General features: G+C 40.7%; 2 protein-coding genes across 4 annotated transcripts; both read left to right on the forward strand.

Annotated features, from left to right (window-relative positions):
* Window positions 1-1824: 1824 nt before the first annotated feature.
* LOC144529091 (uncharacterized) lies at window positions 1825-10849 on the forward strand. 2 transcript variants are annotated; one of them, XM_078268039.1, is made up of 8 exons: window positions 1825-2231; window positions 4837-5117; window positions 5817-5891; window positions 6795-6911; window positions 7523-7558; window positions 9529-9597; window positions 9698-9751; window positions 10361-10849. In XM_078268039.1, the coding sequence occupies exons 2-8, from the start codon at window positions 4988-4990 to the stop codon at window positions 10435-10437; spliced, it is 558 nt and encodes a 185-aa protein (XP_078124165.1). In that variant the 5' UTR covers window positions 1825-2231; window positions 4837-4987; the 3' UTR covers window positions 10438-10849. The 2 variants fall into 2 exon arrangements, with proteins under 2 accessions (XP_078124165.1, XP_078124164.1); XM_078268038.1 differs by having other exon boundaries at window positions 1826-2231; window positions 9959-10849.
* Window positions 10850-13213: 2364 nt separating this feature from the next.
* Window positions 13214-23352, forward strand: LOC144528482 (uncharacterized). 2 transcript variants are annotated; one of them, XM_078267084.1, is made up of 8 exons: window positions 13214-13545; window positions 15845-16099; window positions 17924-18205; window positions 20027-20089; window positions 21436-21483; window positions 21573-21686; window positions 22881-22937; window positions 23027-23352. In XM_078267084.1, the coding sequence occupies exons 1-8, from the start codon at window positions 13464-13466 to the stop codon at window positions 23221-23223; spliced, it is 1098 nt and encodes a 365-aa protein (XP_078123210.1). In that variant the 5' UTR covers window positions 13214-13463; the 3' UTR covers window positions 23224-23352. The 2 variants fall into 2 exon arrangements, with proteins under 2 accessions (XP_078123210.1, XP_078123212.1); XM_078267086.1 differs by having other exon boundaries at window positions 15848-16099.
* Window positions 23353-24653: the final 1301 nt, after the last annotated feature.

Genomic DNA, 24653 nt, shown 5'->3' on the forward strand with positions numbered 1-24653 from the left:
CATCAGGTAACATCAAACTTTAATAGTTGTTCTGTAACAGAGTTCTGCTTTCTCTTTTCTCTGTCTTTAAAACTTAAAATCTCCACTTTGTAAATATAAAAATGTTACATATTGTAAAAGACAGTGTTGTCTAAAAAAAAAAAAGTTGAAATTTGAGAGAAAAGTCAGAACATCTGGGCCACTAGTGAGTACTATAACACATTCAGGAAGTGTAGTCTTTAAAGTAACGTTTTACGTGTTTGTCCTACAGGGACAACTATAGTCCCTGCTCCAGAGAGGACCAGCATCACTCTGACATGTCCTCATGATGTCGGAGCATCACATGTTAACAACACATATTGAACAAACAAGATATTATGTGTCATTCAGTGAGCTTTAGAGTTGCTAGTAAGAGTTTTTTGTTACTTTTGGACAGAGCCAGGCTAGCTGTTTCTCTCTCCAGTCTTTATGCTAGGCTAAGCTAACAGGCTGTGGCTTCATATTTACCGTAGAGACATGAGAGCGGTGTCTATCGTCTCTATTCCTTTATATAGAAACTGGTGAAAAAGAACCTAAGGTTTCCGCCTGCACCCGAAACTGTGAGGTTAATGGTATTTTAAAACATGACAAGTCAAGCAAACAACATCCTCAGCAAGCCGTGAGAACACTTTGCAAAATGACGGACCACAGAAATGTCACAGCCTGTCAACCATTTCAAACTGAGTGTGTGATCTTCTCAGCACGTTCGGTAGTAGTTCAGTAGTATGTTTATGCCCTGTCGTATGTTCTCTTTCTTGCTCTGAAGGTAACAAGGCACCACCCACAGCAACCACAAGGACAAACCCAACAACTCAGACAACAACAACAGCAGGAAATACAACAAGAAATACAACAGCTAAAACTTCGACAAACGCAGGTAACTGGACAGGACAGAATCAAAGTTGTTCTGAGAAACGTACATCACGATTACAACAAATACGATGCAACCATCATGGTCCAGGTGATGCGTGAACATTATGTCCACTTTTTCATAAAGGTATAGCCTACAATTTGGTTTACACTTGTAGGTTGCTGAACATTTTCAGTTAGTACTTCTTTGAAGTAAATCTTTTTAAGCTTAGTTGTAAAAGTCATAGTCTATATTCACGACGTTCCACTTCCGGGATTGCTCTGTTGCCTAATTTAGGACGGATTTCCGTTGCCTTGGGCTTTCTTTGTGTTGGCGTTCTAACCTCCGGCTGATTTGTGAGGACTATGGTTAACTGCTCCTCAGATCTCTGCAGGGTAAATCCAGACAGCTAGCTAGACTATCTGTCCAATCTGAGTTTTCTGTTGCACGACTAAAACAACTTTTGAACGTACACATGTTCCACCAAAACAAGTTCCTTCAGCACTTAGCGCCGCCCAAGAAGATTGTGATTGGCTCGAAAGTCCTGTGTTGTCCCCTTAGACATACATTCTTCCTTTACCAATTGCCAAGTGATAGAGAAATGGCTCTGCCAATTGCTATTGGGCAAGTGGGCAGAGTCAAACATTTAGCTCCACCCACGTTGAGCCACTCCTCGATCTGCGTACTGCAGTCAGGGCTTACTCCTCCATCCAGCGCTTAGCACCGCCCAAGAAGATTGTGATTGGACTAGCCAGACCCTCCTCCGCATTGAATTCGGTCCCCAGTGGACTTCTTGAGCAAGTTTTGTCTTTAAGCTTTTTGAGTGTTATTTATTTATTATGTGCTCTAGCTTTTCCATCGCTTTAAATACAGATATGTAAATAATAATGGTAAAAAATGAGGCAAAATTGCATTATTGTACATTGAAAATCATAACATTTTCTAGAGGGAGAGCTCCTGGGTGAAAGTCCTGTGTTGTTTGACCCAGCTATCCTTACAATGGCCCTGCCATTACCGTGTAGTGTTGTACAGTGTATTGCTTTTTGTAACTATATGAACGAGTAGTTCATGAGAACAGCCTGATTTGAGTTAACTGTCTAGTTGTGGCACCGTATGAGTTGTGTTTAAAATAAGAGAAAACATCAACATTCATTAACCACAGGAGGAAATAGAGGGAGGTATCGATGTGTGTCGACATTGTGGGTTTCTATTCCCATGCTACACACATTGACACCTAGCAGCCAAGTTCCTGTTCTCACTTCAGATGAAAACTGTCAGCACTGATCAGTCACGTCAGTCTGTGTGAAGATGTGGGTGAATATCTACCTACTCGTCTTAGTGCTTGGCTATAAGGCCGCTGCAGGTAAGGACTTTATTTTTTTAATTAATCAATTCGGTCTCATCAGTTTTTGAAGATGATGTTTGTAGTTCAACTCGAGAGATTCAACAGGTTGTAGTCAGTGTGAGGTTAACGTGTTGAGGGAAACTGCTTTAGAAAGTCTTGATCATTCAACTACAGGCAATAAAGTTTTATTTCGCATTACAGAACACGTAAACAAACATGCTCTAAACGTATGTCCTCATCTGTATATCTATACATCTGCCCATTGCACATACTGTATAGTTTTTGCATTCTGCACTCAGCCCATTCAGCTTCCTTTTACTTATGCTAAACAGCCATTTTGTATAGAACAGTTTCTATTTCTGTATTTATTTATTATTAAAGGTATAGTAAGTGATGTTAATCCATTACACTTTTTGTCAAAGTCAGTGTAATGCAATGTAACCCTATGGGATAAACGTTCACCGTCAGTTTACTAAAGGTTTTTGCCGCTGACTGGCTCAGATTATTACTCTAAGTGTCTGACAAAGTTATGGAAAGGATTCCTACAGAGATAGACCTTTTTGTTGAAGAGTAAGATCCTTTTTGTTGAACAGGAAACAGCTCAGAAATCACCATCACCAAACCGACCAGACTCCATGTACATAAACAATACATTTAGCGTGTATAGAACCAGCATATTTCCGCATGTAAATGGGGGAATTAAGGGTTTATTTCAAACAGAACGAAGTGGTGATGGTTGGAACACGAACCAAGATGGCTTTTCGTAGTTTTCTGTTGTTTCTTTCGACTTTGAATCAATTGTATTTTATGCTGATAAAAGCACTGATTATTTAAATGGAGTCTGGTCGGTTTGATGACGGTGATTTCGGGATCTTACTCTTCAACAGAAAGGTCTATCTCTGTAGGGATCATTTCAATAATGTTGTCAGACACTGAAGCCCTATTACGCTCGATGACAACAACGGGACAGTTGCGTTTAGGAAAAGAACAACGGGGAAATGAATTGTCACACGCGGGACACGATCCCCGGTCACCGGGGTGAAAGTCCTGTGTTGTTTGACCCATCCACCACCCCGACCAACCTCCCTGCGTGGATTTTCAGCTTTTCATACTGAATGTTGACATATACAGTAACTGTGACCTTTCTTTAATATTAGTCTAAATAATTCATAATTTCATCTTTTTTAACTCTAGGCAAAATCAGCCCTATTAGTGGACGGAAACTGACAGTACGCAATTGCCCTTTGACGTTGCAATGCAACTTGTTTCGGTCTTGCTAATACTGGATCAATTTAAAAAAATGTTGTTCCCATCAGTCATTAGACTCAAAAACATGGGAAAATAGGTTGAAGGTTGAACAAGTTACCCTTTAATACATGGATAACCAAGACATGTCGACTCAAAGGGTCTTCATCCAGCGTTTAGAAGATGTTTAGAAGATGTTTAGAAGATGTTTAGAAGATGTTTAGAAGAGCGTGGCGGCAACCTCCATTAAAAATATATATTCTTCTGTATCTTTAGTCTGAAAATCTGTTTTAGTAAAGAAATCAATGTCTCTTTCGTAGGGTTGGGTACCCAAACCTGGTTCCACTATGGATCCGGTTCTTACGCAAACGGTAGTATTTGGACCGGATTAGAAGGCAAATTTCGGTTCCTCATTTTGGTTCCGACTGAAATATTTTCCCTCTGTCGCTGCTAAAGTTTGAAGCTGGTTGGCATACCAACTCAACATTTATGTAGTTGTTACTTGTTAATAGCATAACTGTTATGTGTTAAATTATTGTAGTTATGTGTTAGGTGACTTAGGTTTACTTATTATATATTTAAGTACTTTAAAACGTTAATATATTGTTAAATTTCAATCATTTTCAATAAAAAAATAAAAAAAAATCCATAAAAGAGCCTTTCTTTGATGTCATTTTTCAGTATTTCAAGAATCGTTTTAGGAATCAGAATCGTTTTATAAGTACCGGTTCGGCATCGGAATCGTAAAAATCCAAACGGTACCCAACCCTACTCATTCAATGATTACTCGACTGATTTTGAGTCTGAGTCTGAAAACACTTTTGACTCATTTGCTCTTGACTCATTATATATATATATATATATATATATATATATATATATATATATATATATATAGAGGGGGGACAATGGAGCGGGAGATTGGTCGGAGAATCAGCGCAGCGGGGGGGTATTACATTCTATTTAACGCACCGTTGTGACGAAAAGAGAGCTGAGCAAGAATGCAAAGCTCTCGATCTATCTGTCAGTTTCGTACGCACACTTGTAGGTAATCTGTGATTTATAAAGGGAACTTTGCTTACAGGTGTGCGTACACACGGTTTTATAAATCTGACTTTTTTTTGGCGTACGCCATTTTGGGCTTTTGGACGTACGTACACTTATAGTAAGGATCCTACGTATAGTTTTATAAATGAGACCCCTGAGCGTGTGTGTGTGTGTGTGTGTGTGTGTGTGTGTGTGTGTGTGTGTGTGTGTGTGTGTGTGTATTTCAGGCCTGTGTGTAGTGTGTAATAACAACAGAGTATAAATAAATTAAATATTAGAAATGCTGACAATCTGAGATTCTTATTTATTGTAAACTCTGTTTCTTTTGCAGGAATACTCCATGAAATAGTTGAAGAAAAGAAACATGTGTCTCTGCGATGTCCTCACTCTGTGGAGGGAGACGTGACGTGGAGCAGAGAGAGGAATGGAGACAAAACTGACATACTGACAGTCTAATGGAGACAGAGACATAAAACACATTGATGACCCGGGACAGACGATACAGTTCATTAGCTGATAAGTCACTGTTCATTGCAAAAGCTGTCGTCTCAGACTCTGGAAGATACTTCTGTAACAAAGAAAGAGCTGCAGATCTGACGGTGATCCCATCAGGTAACATCAAACTCCAATGAAATCGTTCTGCTTTCTGTTTCTCTTCCTGTTTTTCAGAATCATGTCTCTGAGCTAAATGTTTAATCAAAAATAAACTTTGATTAAAATAACATGTTCTGGCACAATAATGAAATGATGCATTTCAAATGTAAATGCACATTTATTTAACCTTTAACGGCAACTATTTTGTAAAGTATAATATAATCATTACTTATGTCTGAACAAGGATTTAAAATCAAGTTTTAAATTCATGGCACTATGATTGGCCGGAATATTTACTTCCTGTATTTGAGGAGCTTTTTGGTGCAGCCTACATCTGTGTTTAAGTTTTTAGTTTCAATCATAAAGATCTATTCCTTTGAATAGAAACTGCAGAAAAATAACCTCAACCAAGAGGTGAGGTTAAATGCTGCCTTCACCGAAACTGTGAGATTAATGGTATTTTAAAACATGACAAGTCAAGCAAACAACATCCTCAGCAAGCCGTGAGAACACTTTGCAAAATGACGGACCACAGAAACGTCACGGCCTGTCAACCATTTCAAACTGAGTGTGTCAGACTGATAAAGATACGACTACAACAAAGAAACAAAAAAAGAAGAGTAATATGAAACAGATCTTCATATGAAATGAAATGGGTTTAATCTGAGAGAGCATGTCAAATAAATACTGTACTATGTATTCCTCTGCCACTCACAGAAGGTAACAAGACAACAACAACAACAGCAGCAGCAACAACAAGAAATACAACAGCTAAAACTTCCACAAACGCAGGTAACTGGACAGGACAGAATCAAAGTTGTTCTGAGAAACGTACATCACGATTACAACAAATACGATGCAACCATCATGGTCCAGGTGATGCGTGAACATTATGTCCACTTTTTCATAAAAGTATAGCCTACAATTTGGTTTACACTTGTAGGTTGCTGAACATTTTCAGTTAGTACTTCTTTGAAGTAAATCTTTTTAAGCTTAGTTGTAAAAGTCATAGTCTATATTCACGACGTTCCACTTCTGGGATTGCTCCGTTGCCGACGGAAATTCCACCGGTTTTCACTCATTTAGGCCGGATTTCCGTTGCCTTGGGCTTCCTTTGTGTTGGCGTTCTAACCTCCGGCTGATTTGTGAGGACTGTGGTTAACTGCTCCTCAGATCTCTGCAGGGTAAATCCAGACAGCTAGCTAGACTATCTGTCCAATCTGAGGTTTCTGTTGCACGACTAAAACTACCGTTGAACGTACACGTTCCACCAAAACAAGTTCCTTCCAGAGGCTATTTTGCAGAGGCACCGTGGCTCCGTCCGGTGCTTAGCCCCGCCCCAAGACGATTGTGATTGGTTTAAAGAAATGCCAATAAACCAGAGCACGTTGTTCTCCCATCCCGGAATGCTGTGTGGACTCGCCAGACCTTCCTCCGCAGCGCTGTGGAGGAAGGTCTGGAAATGCGACACTACCTGGACCATCAATTTTTGTTTTGTTTTTTATTTTGTTGGTTTTTATATTTTAACCTGTAGAGACAACAGCCTATCAAGCGTATATAATCAGATTGAAATACACATGCACGACAAATAATACTTTATATAATAACTGTCTCTGTTTGATTTGTGCTCTGCTGTGTTTGTAAATGACATGCTATTTGTTCAAAGTGTTAATTAGTTCTTACTTTGTCTTCCAGCTGCTCCTGAAGTCCCTCAACAACTTCCTAGTTGGGTGTTTGGAGTAGTCGCCTTCCTCCTCCTCCTCCTCTTCCTCATCATCGTCTACTTCACTCAGAGATGGTTTAAAAGACGAGGTGAATCAAACCTGACCTGTTTACACATTAAAAGGACAAACATGGAATCAATAAATACACATTTAAGAAGATGCAATAATAAAAGAAAGTATAAATAAACAGAAAAAAGTTTCACATTACTGTTTGTTATTTTGCTATGAATATATATATTATATATAATGATGAATATATAATATGTTTAGGAACTGTTTAGAGTTGGGGTGGGGAAAATAAACAAGCTTCTGCTTCTACTTCTACTTTTCGGACATATTGAACATATTTTTTATAACACTTTATAGATATTGATTTTCCTTTTGTATGTTGCAACCATAGACTGTATATGAAGATCTGTACGTACAGTGTATGGCTGCAACGCACTTTTTGTATTTTTTATATTTTATGTTATTGTTATTTTTTGTTCAAAATGAAATAAAGAAACCAGCAAGAGGACTGGTTCCCTTCAGCTCTGATGAGGCCTTGTAGTCTTCACATACGCACACAAAATCCTGACTAATAGGTCAGTGAGTTATTTTGGAAGGCAGAAAAATGAAAACGCCCCCAAAAGAACTGAGTTTGGTTCGTTTAAAGAGAACTACTGTATATGTGAAAACACTGATGTTTTTTTTTCACAGGAAGTGAAGAAAGAATCTATGATGAGATACAGGATGGTGAGACATAAGAAATGTTCCTCTTTCTATTCTGATTGATATCAAATGAACTTCTTCACTGTTTTATTCCTGCTTTCATTTATATGCAGTGAGAAAGGGAGCATTTCTGACAGACTATATTTTATATCTTCATACACAAAAATGCATTTAGATTTTTCTGGATCTAACAAAACAACCAAAAAGACCTCTTTTATTTTGGCAGGTGGAGGAACGTTGACCGCACAAGCAGCTGCACACTGCATAACAGATGTTTCAGTTAAATAACAACAGATTCTCGCTCCCGTCAAATAGACGCTTGGTCAGGTGCCTTTGGCGTTTGTTATTGACTCAAAAAGTCTCCTTTAGAGTCATATTTAGATGCACTTGGTCAAGACTATTGGCCTCACCTTTTGACGCTCTTGAGACTTGCGTCTCGCCCTTTGGCGTCATATTTAGAAGTGCATAGTCGGGGCTCCCCCACCCAACGAAGCTCCCTATGCGGATTTTCGCTCTTCATACTACTCGCTACTGTTGTCTCTCTTAATACTACGTCATCTTACAGAGCCGTGGTTGAGCTGCCGCTCTGCCCGGTGCGTTCCATACAGACGCTAAACGGTGATTTTTGCGTCAGTGTCTGACGCTGAGAGACACTGACCAAGCGTCCGTATTTTACGAGTTGGGAATGAGAACGGGTTGTACGGCGCTAAGCATAAGTGAATACACCCATGCTAAAGTTGACTAAAAAGAGGAATAAAAAAACATCTTTTGGAAATTGATCTTAATGCCTTAATTAAAAAAAAAATAGGAAAAATCCAACCTTTAAGGACACCAATTTTCTTTGTGAATGAATAATTTATCGTGAATAAATAAATGTTCTTCCTTAAAATACAGGGGGCATAAGTCAGTACCCCCCTATGTTAAATTCCAATAGAGGCAGGCAGACTTTTATTTATAAAGGCCAGTTATTTCATGGATCCAGGATACTATGATCCTGATAAAGTTCCCTTGGCCTTTGGAATTAAAATAGCCACACATCATCATGCGTATAGGGACCAGTTAACGTTACCTGCCGGTCACATCGTCTCTAAACAGTCCGCTCACGGTGAAGTCCTGCACGGATCAACAGCTGGCGGCTGCTCGCTCTGCCTGCATTCTGCTGCGGTTCAGCGGCTAACGAGCGAGCTAACTGCTAACAGACACCGCTGCGACCAACAAACAATACAAATTCTGTCATTATGTATGTAATTTATAAAAGGTTTCTAGTGTCAGTGTATTGGCCGTGCAGTGGCTGCTTGTGCTTTTTCTTCAATCGTGTGTTGAACATGATCGAACAAAGAATGCTGCCACGTCAGAGCAGCCAAAGCGTCCAAAAGCTTCCCCGTACTTTTTGACAAGTGTCCTTGACAGGGCGGCCGGAGCTTCTTTGCAGCTCAAGTCGGCGGCGGTGTGCACGTACAGTAATAGCTGGTTTGATTTCCATTGAGAGATGGTTTTGTGGAAAGTACCCCATGCCAATCTCTAGGTATGGCGAAGGGTATGTGATGATGTGGGGGTATGGTGAAGGGTATGTGATGATGTGGGGGCCAAGGGAACATTATCAGGATGCATAGTATCCTGGATCCATGAAATAACTGGCCTTTCAAAATAAAAGTCTGCCTGCCTCTATGGGAATCTAACATAGGGGTGTACTGACTTATGCCCCCTGTATTTTAAGGAAGAACATTTATTTATTTACGATACATTATTCATTTACAAAGAAAATTGGTGTTTTTAAAGGTTGGATTTTGCCTCATTTTTTTTAATTAAGGCATTAAGATCAATTTCCAAAAGATGATTTTTTTTATTCAACATAGCATGGGTTCATAAACTTATGCTTAGCACTGTAAATAAATGAACACATTTTCCGACTACCTTTTAGAAAAAGACAAACGGGACTGTCTCCAGGTGAACTAATTTGGTTAATAATGCTCATTGGTAAAATGTTTCAACAGATGGATCAAACCGACAGGATCCCACGTACGACACCGTCCCTGATCTTCCACCAGTGACGAAGATGACCGGTAAAGACGGAGCTCTCATCAACATTTGGCCAAATACTCTGTTTACATATTTCTGGTAACATGCATTATATATTAATTGTGTTTTCATTCCTTCTCACAGTGACATCGCTTCCTAATGAGTCCCCATATTCCTTGATTGGAAATCATAATAAAGGTAACTTTAACACATAGGATATATAAGCAGGTTTACTGAGTCAAAGAGGCCATGATATATGTAAAAAGACAGATTCTATTTAAAAATGGAAATACAGAAACAAAATAATATCAATATTTATTTAACAAAACACTGAATGAGAAGCAGATGGGGATTGTTTTCACTCTGATGAAACGGACAAAATTATTTTTTTTTCTCGGCCCACAGGTTTGTCACAGCTCGCTGACAACACGTATTGTTTAATGAACAATGCATATTGTTCACTGGAGAAACCCAAAGCGACAGCAAACAACCAGAACCAATAACTCTGCTCCGTCACTGCAGCCGGGGAATGACTGCAACAGCTCTGTAGCGACACTTTCTACCTATTTGTAGTATAGTTGTGACATCACAATGGATGGCTTGTTTAAAGGCACAGTTTCTGAATACTGGCTGTGTGCATTTCTCTGTGGATTGAACTTGTTGTTACTTTCGCAGTAGTCTATATATCGACAACAATTCATTTACGGGTTAACTGCATCTCTGCAGGGTAAATCCAGACTGCTAAAGGTACTTTATTGACACATACACGTAGTGAAATTCATTCTCTGCATTTAACACATCCCTCAGGGGAGCAGTCTGCAGCCATTTACAGCGCCCGGGGACCAACTCCAGATCTGAGCCAGTGCCTTGCTCAAGGGCACTGAGTGGAGAACCTAGTACATGTTTTTTGACACATGTACTGGCCCCGGATTCATGCCCGGAACCTTCTTGCTGTGAGGACACAGTGTTAACCATTGGGCCACCATGCTGCACCAGCTAGCCAGACTATCTGTCCAATCTGAGTTTTCTGTTGCACGACTAAAATAACTTTTGAACGTACACATGTTCCACCAAAACAAGTTCCTTCCTGAGGCTATTTTGCAGAGGCACCGTGGCTCCGTCCAGCGCTTAGCACCGCCCACGATTGTGATTGGTTTAAAGAAATGCCAATAACATCAAATAGTTTTTATTTGTTGTTTTAGAAAAACAAATGTATGATGTATGCTTGTTTTGTTTGTTTTGTGAAGCTCTGTGTTTGGTGTGCTCTTTAAATAAAGATTATTATTATTATCATTATTATTATTATTGTTATTATTATTATTATTATTATAAACCAGAGCAATGCGAGACTATGAAGATACAAACTACATCTGATTGTTTGCATTGATTCATTTTAGTTTGTGGTGCTCAGTAACGTGTCTGTCTTCATGCTGGCAATGCAAGACTACTTTCACAGTATTTATATAACACCTTGACTCAGCTTTATTATGAAAAAATGGCCCTTTTTCAATATGGGCCCTTTAATTTAACAACATGTGTATATCAGCTTAAAGTAAAGACCGACTCAGTTGTCAATTTCCTGTCCAGCGTCGTTTAAATAGCAAATGCACCTGCGCCCATCTGTGCGCCCATGGGCGTGCTGGTCTTACAGGGAGATGTGTTCAGGTGCATAAAGTCAATAGCGCAGCATTTCATTGTTATTTTAACAGCAAATTAGTAAAATGCTCCTAGGCTCGTGCACAGCGTGCGCACACTATGCTCGTTACACACACAGGGACGCACAGCAGCACACACACATGCAGAAGATTACAAATAAAAATATTACGGTGCAAATCCTCCATCGTAACAGCAATGCGCCAAGGTACAAACGCGCCTGGCTTTTAAAGGGAATGGGAGATGAAACTCTGATTGGTTTATTGCCCGGCGCATGGACCCTTTTTTCCGCCGTCAAACTAGCAAAAGTGGATTTGGACACGCCCTAAACGCGCTTGCGCCAGGCGCTTCACGCCATGTGCTTAGGTCGTTAAAATAGGGCCCTATATCTGTTTTATTATTATGTTCAGACAATTTAACTCAATATATATACAATTTGCAAATTATTTAAAGGTCCAGTGTGTAACGTGTTTAGTAGTTCATTATCAACATCTGTGTTGCCCGTTCACAAACGTGTCCTTTTTCATGAATATTTACCACCACCATCAATTCCAAGTATTCCTTTTGGGTTGAAATGTTACATTTGCGTTTGCATGAACTGGGGTAGACGCTCCGTATTCATGCTCCATCTTGAGATACGTTAGCCGGTAAGAGACATACGGGACATACTGCTCCACCTTTCACGTTTTCGCCATCACATGATAAACTCACAGGTGCTGCTAATGCTGCTAACGGGTATCGTAGCTTCCTGGCCCCGGAAAGTTTGAAGAAGGAAACACGGAGGACCACACGTATTCAAAATCCAAATTTCAGGAACAGGAGTCTTCTTCTTCGCCCAGAAAAAGAAAAAGGATTTGAAAAGAGCAAGAGACCGGCTTTTTGACGCGTGAAGGCTACCGTAGCTGTAATACGTACTTTGAACTGCGTGGCGCGAGAGAGTTGATTGCGATATATGATCTCAACGCTAGATGGGAGGAATTCCTACACATTGGACCTTTAATCAAGACAATTTGATGTGTGAAAATTGTGTTCTTCTAATTGGTCATTTACAATTGAAAGTCAGTATGATTTAGTTAAATAAACTATACTTCAATGAATGTGTTATTTCTTTTGGCTTTGATTTACAGATACACCTTAACAAATCTACGGGGGATACTTTCACTTTTACCCAGAATAACTATTAATGAATGAACTCTTACAGTGCATTAGAACAAGAGAAGAGGTGAAAGAGAGAAGAGGGGAAAAAAATCTTATTTAAAGGACAAATAGACAGTGAAATAGAACATCTTAAATGTAAATGCTCAAATTAAAAGCTGAATTTGGACTCTCGTTTACAGTTGAGATTGTCGTTTTTCTTTAAGTTCAAAATATTTTAATGTTTTCAGAATTTGAAAGTAGGTGACATATTGCATCTTTGTTCTTCGGTTGTTTAAAATATATTTTTACAGTTATTAGAGACCATCGTTCCCAGAAGTCTGTTGCTAATACGACCTATATTTATGTTTATGGCGAGGCCCTCTAGTGGCCGTGGTGGTTGACGGGAGCAAAGCAGGACGATCACCCGGGAGAGCGGAGTTCGAGTCCCGTATGAAACGTTACTAACCTTTAGGAAGTGAAGTAGCGTCTGATTTTAACCCAAAACCACTTCTTCTGAACTTAACTAAGTAGTTTTGGTGTAAAACATAACCAAAAAGACTTTACGAACGTCATGTTCAGCGACACATGAACATGACACCTTCGGAAAGTAAAGTAACGTCTAATTTTAACCCAAAAAACATGATCTTTTTCTAAACTTAATAGTTTTGGGGCCTAAACATCACCAAACTGCAAACATTCAAACATTTAAACACGCGACCGTTACATTCTCTGGTTTAGATATTAGGTCGTATTTCTGCCACCGCTAGGGGCGCAATGTTGTCGACGACCAAAAACGTTGAATTCTTTTATTTGGGGGGGGGGGGTTGTTTTAAATGTTGACCCAGAAAAAACTAAAGTTGCATGGCCGACGGAAAGACAACACAAGTGATACTGGCTGAGTTATCGTTGAAGGCAGCTGGTAAATGCTGGGAGTACAAGCCTCCATGTGTCTGTGATATATACAGACGATGGCGCTCCGTTCTACACAGAGTCTTTGTAACAAACAGGGAAGAGGAAAAAGAAGAGGAGCAACAAGTGGAAAAGTGTCTCACACGCTGAGGCTTCGGACTTGGAGCAGCAGCAGCAGCAGCAGCAGTAGTTTGATGTTTTCCATCTGAAGATGTTCCCGTTCATCATCTTCTGTCACGTTTGTTTCCTGAACACCGCTCTGATCCACTGCAGTGGATACTCCACAGCTACAGGTCAGTGTGATTCATTTATCAGCATTTTAAAAATCAACTGTAGTTTTGTATTTGCTTTTGGACTCATGTTACAAAAGTGTATTTACAATATCATTACTCAATCTTTCAATAACAGTCATTTTATTATATTTTTTTATTTTTTATTGAGTTGTTTGCTGTGCATCTTATGGAAATACTGCATGTTGGCTCGTCTTCATGTCTAAGTGCAAGACAAGTTACATTTCACTGTGTGAAACCTTAAATACTATAGAAAAAATTTATATATTTTTTAAACCTACAAAAGTAAATTCTTGGGAAAAAAAAGAATGAAGATACTTACTTTGGGACTTTGTCTAACAGTCGTAAAAATAAGGGATTTTATACTGTATGATTGTGATATGAACTAAGAAAAAGTATAGCATATGTATTGTAATATACTATATTCTATATAGATATAGAATATATATAGAATCTAGAAAAGTTTCTGAAATAGAATAAACCACAAACACTGAGGAAAAAGCACCTCAAACAACAAAAAAGATACATGTTTGAGCCCTTTCTACATTCATAATGGAGCATGAACTGTCAACTAGTAATAAGAAGTGAAAATAATCAACTACGTTTGAATAACTATGATTCCAGTGACTACTTAAAACTCTATCAAAAAGAAAACAAGTATTAGCCCTCACATCATTTTTGTTGCATTGTTATTATTAGACTTTTAGTTCTTTCATAAAGACATTCCTGCACATTTCAAACGTTCATTTTCTCATAAAAACCAACCCGTTCTCACTCCAAACTCGTAAAATAAGGACGCTCGGGCAGCAGCTCTCAGCGGCAGATAGGACACGTTTAGACGTGACGCTAAAGGAGACTTTTAGCGCCAATAACAACGCCAAAGGCACCTGACCAAGCGTCCGTATTTTACGCGATGGGAGTGAGAATGTGTTGTTATAACATTCACACTGGCAGTCATTGTTCTGAGCGTTTGTTTCCTGCTTTGTCATTTGAGGCTGACTGGATGACATGGCACGAACATGTTTCCATGAGATAAAACAGGAAGCAAGGCTAAAAACTGACCATGAGCAGGATGTGAGTGACACAGCTCTAACCCATCCAAAACAGCAGCTGGGAAATGTAGAGGACAGAATATTTCCGTTTGATGATGTGGTGCCGTCAAAAATAAATTCAGTCATGTCTTTAAAGGGCAACTACCGTTTTTTTTTCAACCTGGACCCTATGTTCCTATGTTTTTGTGTCTAAGTGACTGATGGGAACAACAATCTTTGACATCGGTCCAGTATTAAGCGAGATCGCTGCAGTCAGCAGTGGCGAAACAAGCTACAATGTAAGTTAATAGGGCAATTGTCCAGCTTGTATTTACCTTCACAAAAGTGCTCGTTTTACCGCTGACAGACTCAGATTAATATTCTAAGTGACTGACAACATTATGGAAAGGATTGCTAAGGAGGTCGACCTTTCTGTTAAAGAGCAAGATCCTTTTTTTAATCTAAAACATCCACGAAATTGCGTTCACTAAACCCACCAGACTCCATGTAAATAAACAGTAGTTTTAGCATCTTAAAACACACTTCATTCAAAGTCGACAGAAACAAAATAAAACTATGAAAAGCCGTTTTGGGTCGTCTTTCCATTTTACCAACCATCACAACTCTAGTTTGGGTTGAAATAAACACTTAGTTTACAGATTTACATGTTAAAATATGTTGGCTCTATACACGCTAAAAGTATTGGCAAATGGCTAGAGCCAGCGTTGTTTATGGTTGCTATGGCTTCGCGTCAAGCTAAACGCTAGCGGTAGAAAGAGGGAAAGTTGTTGATTTTCAACCCTTCTGAAGCGAGTCATCCAACGGGAGTTTTACCGGCGGATAAACGCAGACCTCCCGGTACTGGAGACATTCATCTTCATGTACGGCAGAACAGAAAATCAGCAAACTTTCCCTTGAGTTACCAGCTAACGCTAGCGGTAGCTAGCTAGCTTGGTTACATTTTTCAAAACAAATCTAGTTGTAGCCTTGCAATGTGTGACCCTGCAAGATCCCCAGTCACAGTCTTTACATATGATTACGTTAGATGTGAGATGGTGTCCGATTTGAGTCTTTTTAAAGTCTGTTTAAAGTCTTCTTGTGTACGGTGGGCATTATGTGGCCGTTTTTTTCGGGGAGGACAGTCTCTAACAGGGTACTGCGAAGAGTTGAACTGGTTTAAAAACAACACTAAATAAAATGAGGTAAATAACAGTACTAAAACAGAATGAGAAAAAATCTCAGGGAGTTTCCAACCGGTTTCTGTCCTCCAGCAGTTATCCGGTTTTCAGTCCCGGAGGATCACCACATCTGTCTGCAGTGTGGCGGGTCCGACAGCTCTGATGTGGTCTGGACTCATCGGGACAGGAAGGTGGTGACTCGACGTGGCAGTGACGAGGCCAACGACGACCGCCAACGCTACATCCTGCAGTCCGGCGGTGTCCTCTGCATCCAGCAGCTCGAAGAATCTGACGGCGGGAAGTTTCGCTGTAACCAGCGGCTGGTGGCTGAGCTGCAGGTGCTAACAGGTAAGGGGAGACCGGTAGCCTGGCGTCATCATACTCAGATTCTAGTCAGAATCTGAGTCTGATGCTGCTCCATTGGGCTGTGATTATGGTGCGTGTTTCAACCGAACCAGCAAAGAAAATGCCTCTGCACTCAATTGGATAGACCTACAACCAATCAGAGCAACAGATAGACCTACAACCAATCAGAGCAACGGAGACGGACGTCACAGAAGCTGCAAGTCAAAGGCAGGCTTCGACAGAGCAAATATATATTTGATATGGTATTATGCAATTGAGCATTGTGCAATACAGAAGTTATTGACCACAGCATGATTTAACGGGAAATGTGCAATCATTATCAAAATGAAGTGCAATACGAGGGGGAGGATGTGTTGTGGGTTCTCTTCTGTTCTTCTGTGATTATGAGGAAAGGTTAGGGAGGGGGGGAGAGGGGGTATTGTGTGAGGTTTATTAGATGCTCATTGAAGCATTGGATGAGATAATGTATGATTGTTTCTATGTAGGTTAACTGTATGTTTATTGCTCTTTATTCCTCTATACTACTAAAGACAGTAGCGCCAATGGTGTGAACATCAGTCTCGATCAAAATAAAAAGAGGAAGTTGTCTGTCTGTTTTTTTGTTGTGTTTTTTGGTAAAAAGGAACATTTATTATCCCCTCACCATTTGTCGGCTGAAGCAAAAAATCATCCTGTACATGTTCCTCATCATCTTTCTTCACTTCCTGTTGAAAAAGACACAAACCAACAAACCAAACTCAAAATAACTCAGACCTACAGTATTAGTCAGCATTTCATGTGCCTATGTGAAGACTTCGAGAGCTGAAGGGAACCAGTCCATTAAGTGTTATAAACAATATGCTCCATATGTCCCAAAAGGAGCGGGGCGAAGCCGGAGCTTGTTATAGAAATACTGCAGGTAAAATCCTGTCAGTTGTGTACCAATGGCATTTACCCATAATTCCTCTGTGTGTCTGCCAAGGGCGTAACTTTGGGTTCAACGTTGGGAGGGAGATGTCTACTTTTAAGCGTCAAACACTTCATTTTCTGCATTCTAGTGAATTTTTCCGCAACAATTGAATTTGCAAATGTCTTTATTTATGTAAAGGAAATTATATAGGGCCCTATTTTAACGATCTAAGCGCATGGCGTGTACAAATCCACTCCGCTAGTTTGAAAAAAGGGTCTGTGCACCGGGCGCATGGTTCAAAAGGGTTGTACTTAGTGTCTTCATTAATTCATAGGTGTGTTTTGGGCGTAACATGCAATAAACCAATCAGTGTAATCTCCCATTCCCTTTAAAAGCCAGGCGCGTTTGTACCTCGGCACATTGTTATTATGATGGAGGATTTTCTAAGCAGGACGGAGAGATTTTTAGGAGAAGAAACCGATCTGCTCGTGCGTGAAGTGAAAGCGCAAGCAGATCATATCATAATACTATTTCACATTGTACTAGTTTTACTTTTAATCTTTTGCGTGTTTGTGTGCTGCTGCGCTTCTCTGTGTGTGTAACAAGCATAGTGTGTGCACGCTGTGCATCAGCCTAGGCGCATTTTACCAGGTTTTTGGTAGTCAATGGCGCGATCACTTCCCGCTGCCTCAAGATAGCAATACGCCCAGAATGCACCTGAACACACCTCCCTGTAAGACCAGCATTGTCAAATTGACAACTGCGTCGGTCTTAAACTAGCAAAGACACTTGCGTCAGGCTTTGCGCTGCGCCGGGTGCAAGATAGGGCCCATAAGCTTTTTGGGGTGGGTTGCAGTAGCCAGTTTTGATTATTGGGGGTGGTTGTAAATTACTCCTCTTTGTGTCTGCTCCCTCAGGCCTTGAGTTCGCTGTGTCTGCAGGCCGGACGCTGCTGCTCCCCTGCAGCAGCTCCTCCAGAACCATGAAGAAGTGGTCCCACCAGAGGGAAGGAGCGCGCCGGTGGGTGCCCGTCCTCACCCGGTTCAAAAACGGCACGGTGAGATCAGAGAGGACGCGTCACAGCCTAAGGAACGATGCCCTGCAGATCGAGGACCTTCAGATCGAGGACCTGCAGCCGGAGGACGCGGGAGGGTATAAGTGTAACGGAGAGCTGCTGGCCAGACTCACCGTCCTGGCAGGTTAGTTCGCTTAGCTGGAATTGAATTACTTGATTTGATGTAAATGTTCCTAAAAAAGTTAATTTACAAAATCTATTCTAGAAAAACGCACACACAAGTTTGCAGATTTTCACATCTCAGTTATTCAAATTAACGGCCAGTTGTTTACCCGGAAGTAGTAGTAGTAAGGTCTGTCTTTGCCAGACTTTCCTCCACCGCGACGCTGCAGAGGAGGGTCTGGCAAGTCCAAAACAGACTTCCAGGATGGGAGAAAAACATGCTCTGGTTTATTGGCATTTCTTTAAACCAATCACAATCGTCATGGGCGGAGCTAAGCACCGGGAAAAGCCACGGTGCCGCTGCAAAATAGCCTCGGGAAGGAACTTGTTTTGGTGGAACGTGTACGTTCAAAAGTTGTTTTAGTTGTGCAACAGAAAACTCAGATTGGACAGATAGTCTAGCTAGCTGTCTGGATTTACCCTGCAGAGATCTGAGGAGCAGTTAACCACAGTCCTCAGAAATCCACCGGAGTTTAGAACACAAAGGAAGCCCAAGGCAACGGACATCCGGCCTAAATGAGTGAAATCCGGCGCAATCCCGGAAGTGGAACGTCGTGGATATAGACTTACCCGGACGTGATTGTTAATTGTTAATAAGCGAGACGTCACATTCAGTCTAAACTGTTTCTATTTTCTTGATGAATTTTGACATTTACAAAAATTTTGTTCACATATGAAGGAATACATTAAGCGGGAGCGTGCCTATGTTCCCACAGCCCTATGTTTACCTAATTTTGAAAATGTCCTATAAATGTGGGAACATAGGGCCTAATTTTAAGAAAAATCTTAGAAATGTGGGAACATTGAGCAGTGGGAACATTGAGCAGTGGGAACATTGAGCAGTGGGAACATTGGGCTGTGGGAACATAGGGCTGTGGGAACATTGAGCAGTGGGAACATAGGGCTGTAGGAACATAGGGCTGTGGGAATATAGGGCTGTGGGAACATAGGGCTATGGGAACATTGAGCAGTGGGAACATAGGGCTGTGGGCACATAGGGCTGTGGGAACATAGGGCTGACCCCCATTAAGCAGGAAGTTGTGTTTTGCATCAGCTTTGAGAAGAATGACAAATTGTCATGGTACAAATTCAAAATGATATCCTTTTCGATTAATCAGCGCAGCCGGAGTCGACCAGCAAAACAGTCAAGACTGCAACGACATGTTATATATGAAACCATCAGAGGCTGTTTTTCATCTTACTCTTCATGTAAATGTACTTTCCTACAGTATCCTACTATCCCAATGTGATTAAAGCACTTGATGAACTTTGACATTTACAAAAAAACAAAGTGTCCTTTGTTCACATTTAACCCTTGTGTTGTCTTCACCGTCGTCCATGAACTTGTCATACCGGGTCAAAATTGAAAAATGTGTCATTGTTGTCCCTCTTTTCAACGCTTTTTTTAATTCATGGTCAACAAACCTAATAAAATGACATTATACCTAATTTTTTAGTTATATATATATATATATATATAAATATGAATTATTTTGACTAAGACAATAGTTGAAATCAGCGGATGTTGAGTGAATCACAGACTGGTTTAAACTGGTCAAAGTTAGGTCAGGATGCTGTTTTGAAACCATTTAAACATGTTTTTTTTCAAATGCCATGAAATCCATGCATCCAAGTTATTTTGGGGCTATTTGGTTGTTAAGAAACAACACAAGGGATAAAGGAATACATTAAGCATTTTGTTGTGTTTTGCATCAGCTTTGAGAAGAACAACACATTGTGATGGCACAAATTAAAAATAATAATGGCTTTTTTGATAAATCAGTGCAGCTGGAGTCGACCAGCATCGAGCAAACCACCGGTACGATCGCAACAGCTGCTGTCACAGGTAGGATGTTCTAAACACCAGCTCAGGGACACATCATTTAGTTCCTCTGCTAAGTTTGAATTCAATCATCCATGCACAGTGGTGGTTCTGGGGGGGGGGCAAGGGTAGCAAGTGCCCCTCTGGCCCCCCTGTGGCAAAAATGTCCATACATTTTTAACCCCACCTTTATCCCCAAAGAGGGGATATTATTCATGTGTAGTGATACATAAAACATAGGTTAACACTGAATGAGTGTCTTGGGTTTATTGTTATACGTGTATCGTTTGTCTTTTGTAGAAGAAAACCTATGGAAGGTTGTTGGCAGTGGTGTAATCTAATGTAATGTAGTGAGTATACGGAGTATAAGTCAACTCGGTCTCACGCCAGTTCGTGAAATGGTCACGTTATTTTGATTTATTGATTTGTGTACAGGTCACGATTTTCTCGTTTATTTTGTGTACAGGTCGTGATTTTCAAACGTGACCATTTCACGAACTGCCATGACACTGGGATGCTCTGGGGGACGCAACAACGGGGAAATGAAACGCCACACGCCGCCGACAACAACGGGACGGAACGCCACATGCGGGACGCGATCCCCAGGCGCAGGGACACATCCGCGGTCTCTGTGGCGTGCAACAATGGGGAAATGAAACGCCACACGCCGGCCACAACAATGGGACGATTGTGGTTAGGAAGAGAATAATGCGGAAAGGAACTGCAACACGCGGGACGCAAGTCCTGTGTTGTTTGACCCATCCACCACCCCGACCAACCTTCCTGCGCAGATTTTCGCCTTATAAATACTACTCGCTACCGTAATCGTGATGTAATGTGATCACAAAAGAAATACATTGCTTTAAAATTCGTGCTCCCCACACACAAATAACGACATTAACGTGTTCAGTACATAAATCAATAGATTTAATAACGTGACCATTTCATGAACTGCCATGAGACTGGGCGTGCGTATACCTGCGTATCACGGAGACTAATCGCATGTGGCCCCACACTGTTGGAAATGTCCCTCGAAATACGGGCTAATGTGAAGGAATTTTCTGTAATGATTTTCCCCAGTCGTTTTTCCGTATTTTGATTTTTTGGATTAACAGAAATGTCCATTTAAAAGGTACAGAGGATTTATTACGTAAATCTACAGAATTTTCCGTTTTTGTATTTTCCGTAAATTTAACGGAAAAGATGCTGGTAATTTTCTGCCATGATGTTTTTCCACGGATTTTTTTTTCTCACGGTGCAGCCTGGCCCCTCCATTTGAAATGGTCCAGAACTGCCACTGTCTATACCTGACATTATTTTGATAAAACAGGTATTGATTGCTAAACTAAACTTCCTGCTGTGTTCATCAGATGTGGTTGAAACAAAGACGAAGGAGTGGAAGAAGAGACCTGAGAATGGTGAGTCAGCACCGTCACCCCTCTCATACAGAAAGTTTACAGAAGTTTGAATGTTTTGCTGAGCAGATGTTGTGTCCGTGGTCTCACAGCGCTGCTGATGGTTGCTGTCGTTGGGTTGGCGGTGATGATTCTCCTAATGGCCGCCGTCTGTGTTTTACTGACTGGCATAAAGTGCAGGAGGAAGAAGAAACGCAGATGTGCAGGTATCTGAAGATACAGACAGAAAGTGTTTCACAATGCTTAACCCTTGGTATAGTCTTGCATTGCCAGCTCTATCTCCACAGCGCTGTGGAGTAGAACTGTCAGTCTTCCTCTATAATACCATTCGAATTTCATTTGTTAATTTTTTTAATATTCAAATAATATTCAAATATTTAATGCTCAAATGCAGCTTGTTAAATATGTACTACACTACTCAGGCGTATGCATTGTCAATGCCACTATCAGCATGTGCTTGTTGTTACACGTTTTGTCCACTAGAGGGACTTCCAACATCAGCCTGGTCTTGAAGGGGATCTACGTCACGGCGCATTGCATTTCTGGCACGCCTCTCTCTGTTTACATTATTTTCCACCACGAGCACACAGCGACAAACACAAATCAACAGAGAACTCTGTAATGAAACATTATCTAACAAGTGTAGCTAGTTAAGCGGCTCTGTTGTAAAGGCTAACGTTGCTCGGTTAGCACAATGACATCATGTTAGAAAGCACAGCCGAAACGATTTGTCATAAAGTAAAGTAACAACAGTGTTAGCCACGATGCTAACGGCATTGATAATTAAGCCAAACGGTACTCCCGCTACTATTTTAGTGATTTATAAGCAACCTGTTTCTTGCAGATTGTTCTGCCGTTACTGAGAATACAGCTATTAGAAGGTAATATATGAAGTCGAAGCTAACTCTGACAGCTGTAGGGCAGCTAACATTAACTTCACCTGTCTCCATGAAGCTCCCAGCTAAGCTCCTATAACTTACGACGCAGTTAAGAAACCAGAACGAGCTAACTACTGCTAACCTAAGCACTTTGGCTCGGTGGATGTCTAAACTATTTCCCACCCTTCTTCCGATTTCCAGCCGCAGCCTGTCACTCCCCCTTGTACTAACTTTACTCGGTACGTAACGTTACCTCACAATGCCTTGTGTTTCTCCCGCCCGTATCTTATTGTTCATCAGACGTGACATGAGAAGAGGGAGATTAGCCAACGTAGTAATTTCAGCATTCGATTAGTATTGATTTTTTTACTATTCAAATTATATTCAACTTTCGGAATTCGTTCCAACAGCCCTACTGCTGAGTAAGGTTTGGCTACACCACAGATGCATTCTGGGATAGGTAAAAAAAAAAATGCTCTGGGTTGTTTTGCATGTCTTTCATTGTCTTCCGTTTGTCTGCAGCCCAGAGGCATGAAGACACGGAGCTGCAGCCGTGGAATACGTCCAACATGCAAACCGGTAATACCATCCACCCTTTGCACCGTACGTTTCATTCATCCTCATATCAGTTTTCACCGTACATACTGTACACACCTGTGTCTCTGCAGAGAGTGAGGTTTCCGAGAGTCCGTCCCTGCCGGAAGAGACTATCCATTACGCCTCTCTAGGCCGACAGAACTGGAGGGAGAGACCCAGCAGGCCTACACTGGACCAGAACCACCACGATGTCATTTACTCTTCGGTCATCACCAGACCGGCCGCCAAACAGAAATGCTTTCTGCTGCATCCTGTTGCAGCCCTCTGACAGTCAGGAGTGCAACGAAATGTTAAATATGAAACCATGAGAGGCTGTTTTTCATCTTAACCTACATGTTAATGCACTTTCCTACAGTACTGTATGTATCCCAATGTGATTAAAACACTGATTTATGTACCGCGTATACCTATTTTAACTTAACTCAATTGTCCCTTTAAGTGAAATTTCCCTCGCAACAGCTATTAAAAACACATCAGTACATGAACACATAAAATATGTTCTTATAAAATAGGTAATTGTCCGAGCTTTTAGGATATACGCTTACTTGCTTTCTTGCTAAGAGTTAGATGATAAGATTGATACCAGACCTGAGCCGTTTTCTCAGATGAAATCCGTACAATGTCGGAGTTTCCACGAGAAACCAATCCGAGTACCAGTCAGAATGGCTGCCGAGGAGGAGGTATTCATCTTCCTGAAAACGCAACGAAATGTATGCTACCTGATGGTGTCATCAACAAACTCTAAAATGATAAGTGTGGGGGTGAGGTTACTGTCATGCTGTGGATGTGAAATATTAACTTTAGCCACATAACGTTAGCAATACTTTGTTAGCATCATTTGTTCCCACAGCCCTATGTTCCCACATTTCTAAGAACTTTTTTTTCACTGAAAATTAGGCCCTATGTTCGCCTAACCCCTAACACACCCTAACCCTAACCCTTGAGGGGACATGTAGGAACACAAGACCTAATTTTGAAAATGTCCTAAAATGAGGGAACATAGGGCCTAATTTTCAGTGAAAAGAAAATTCTTAGAAATGTGGGAACATAGGGCTGTGGGAACATAGCCCCGCAGAAAGCAGATTTTAGACTTTTTAAGAATGCTTATGACCCATTGGAAACCCTGTAACTGATGTTATGCTGTCGATGTGAAATATTAACTTTAGCCACATAACGTTAGCAGTACTTTGTTAGCATCATTTTGCTAGCCTCGGATTGGTTTGTCGTGAGCATGAGATGCTTTCGCATGCGTCTCCTGCTCACATAAACGTTTCTCGTGGGCACTTTTAAGTATCTCATGCATACGAGAAGTACGATAAAAAAATGCCCCTTTAGGGGCTCAGTACATAAAGGACAGGTTGTAGAAATTAAACAAGACCAGAGCTTTTCTTATCACAATGTATTTATTAAAAATGAAAAAAACCCAAAGTGATATATTTACTGTTGTTTTATTTATACTTTTTTATTGATCCCCAGTGGGGAAATTACAACTGTTGGCAGATACTAAGCTACAGACACACAAATCCCAGTGGATGCTACATATTACATATATATACATATACACTCACCTAAAGGATTAATAGGAACACCTGGAAGTTTTCTCGTTAATGCAATTATCTAATCAACCAATCACATGGCAGATGCTTCAATGAATTTAGGGGTGTGGTCCTGGTCTAGACAATCTCCTGAACGCCAAAC

The sequence above is a fragment of the Sander vitreus genome, chromosome 14 (genome assembly GCF_031162955.1).
Source record: "Sander vitreus isolate 19-12246 chromosome 14, sanVit1, whole genome shotgun sequence".
NCBI classification, from domain to species: Eukaryota; Metazoa; Chordata; class Actinopteri; order Perciformes; family Percidae; genus Sander; species Sander vitreus.